The 1,683-nt window shown below is 38.1% G+C and overlaps 1 protein-coding gene across 1 annotated transcript in view; it reads right to left on the reverse strand.

Moving 5' to 3' along the window:
- The window catches only part of LOC117959736 (unconventional myosin-XVIIIb-like), a 34,100-nt gene that overhangs the window by 6,858 nt on the left and 25,559 nt on the right, over positions 1-1,683 (reverse strand). Inside the window, exon 23 of the mRNA XM_034897015.1 lies at positions 1,394-1,477. Coding sequence (XP_034752906.1) covers positions 1,394-1,477 — 84 coding nt within the window. The remainder of the gene's footprint in view (positions 1-1,393; positions 1,478-1,683) is intronic.

Raw genomic sequence — 1,683 nt, forward strand, 5'->3', positions numbered from 1 at the left:
AGAGAGGGTGGAGGGAGAGAGAAGGGTGGAGGGAGAGAGAAGGGTGGAGGGAGAGAGAGAAGGGAAACGGAGGAGAAAAAACATGCAGGGGAAGCAGAATTAATTTGAAACATCAGTGAATGTGAAATCAGTGCTTCACCAGAAGCTGAAATCTGTAACAAGGAGTTTGTTTGTTGTTATATTCTATCCTATTTATTATTTCTTATATCTTTGTGTAATCTTTTTCTAATGTAATCTGATCTAATGGGTTACTACGATTGTTTTCAACCCTATCTTCCTATGTTTTTGTGACTAAGTGATGGGAACAGCAATATTTGAAATTTTTCCAGCATTAAGTGAGAAACAAGCTGCAATGTCACGGCCAATGTTAACGGGCAAATGTTCACCGTCAGTTTCCATTCACTGAAAGTGCTGTTTTTGCAGTTTATTATTATTTATTTAGTTAATCCAAAGTGTCACACCAGACTCCATTCAAATAAACATCAATTGAATCATGATTAAAAACGCAATACACTCAACGTCGACAGACACTAAATAAAACTAACAAAAGCTGTCATTTTTCATCTTTCTACTGTTCCAACAATCACCACTCTGGTCTGGTTGAAATAAACCCTAAATTCACCCACTTACGTGTGGAGATATGCTGCTCTATACACGCTAAAAGTAGTGATTATTTACATGGAGTCTGGTGGAGATATGCTGCTCTATACACGCTAAAAGTAGTGATTATTTACATGGAGTCTGGTGGAGATATGCTGCTCTATACATGCTAAAAGTAGTGATTATTTACATGGAGTCTGGTGGAGATATGCTGCTCTATACACGCTAAAAGTAGTGATTATTTACATGGAGTCTGGTGGAGATATGCTGCTTTATACACGCTAAAAGTAGTGATTATTTACATGGAGTCTGGTGGAGATATGCTGCTCTATACACACTAAAAGTAGTGATTATTTACATGTAGTCTGGTGGAGATATGTTGCTCTATACACACTAAAAGTAGTGATTATTTACATGGAGTCTGGTGGAGATATGCTGCTCTATACACACTAAAAGTAGTGAAATATTTACATGGAGTCTGGTGGGTTTGGCGTTTGGGATTTCAAAGACGTTTCACATTAAACAAAAAGGATCTATCTCTTTAAGAAAAAGATCTTTCTCTGTAGGGATATTTTCCACAATGTCAGACACTTATAATACTAATAACACTTATAATAATAATAATAATACTACCCCCCCCTCCACCGTGTGTAGTGATTACTAACAAACACAGTGTAAAATTGTAATTTCCCCACTAGGGATCAATACATATACATTTTCATGAATAAATTATTATAAGTTATAAAATCCGTTACACGCTCATGTAAAGCTCTCAGTGCTGCAGTCCTCTCACCTCCTCCTGCAGGGAGTGTCTCTGCTTCTTCACCTCCTCCAGCTCCGCCTGCAGCTCTCTGATCTGAGCGATGTCGCTGGACGACTTCACCGGAGAGGGAGAGGGCGACAGGGTGGAAAGTAACTAAGTACATTTACTTTACTTCAGTACTTTACTTTACTCAAGTCTTTTCTTTCCATGTTACTAGTTACTTTAGTATATTAGTACTTTTACTAGATCTTTTAAGGATCTGAATACTTCCACCGCTACACACACACACACACACACACACACACACACACACCAACACA

This window comes from Etheostoma cragini, chromosome 16 (assembly GCF_013103735.1).
Source record: "Etheostoma cragini isolate CJK2018 chromosome 16, CSU_Ecrag_1.0, whole genome shotgun sequence".
Taxonomy (NCBI): Eukaryota; Metazoa; Chordata; class Actinopteri; order Perciformes; family Percidae; genus Etheostoma; species Etheostoma cragini.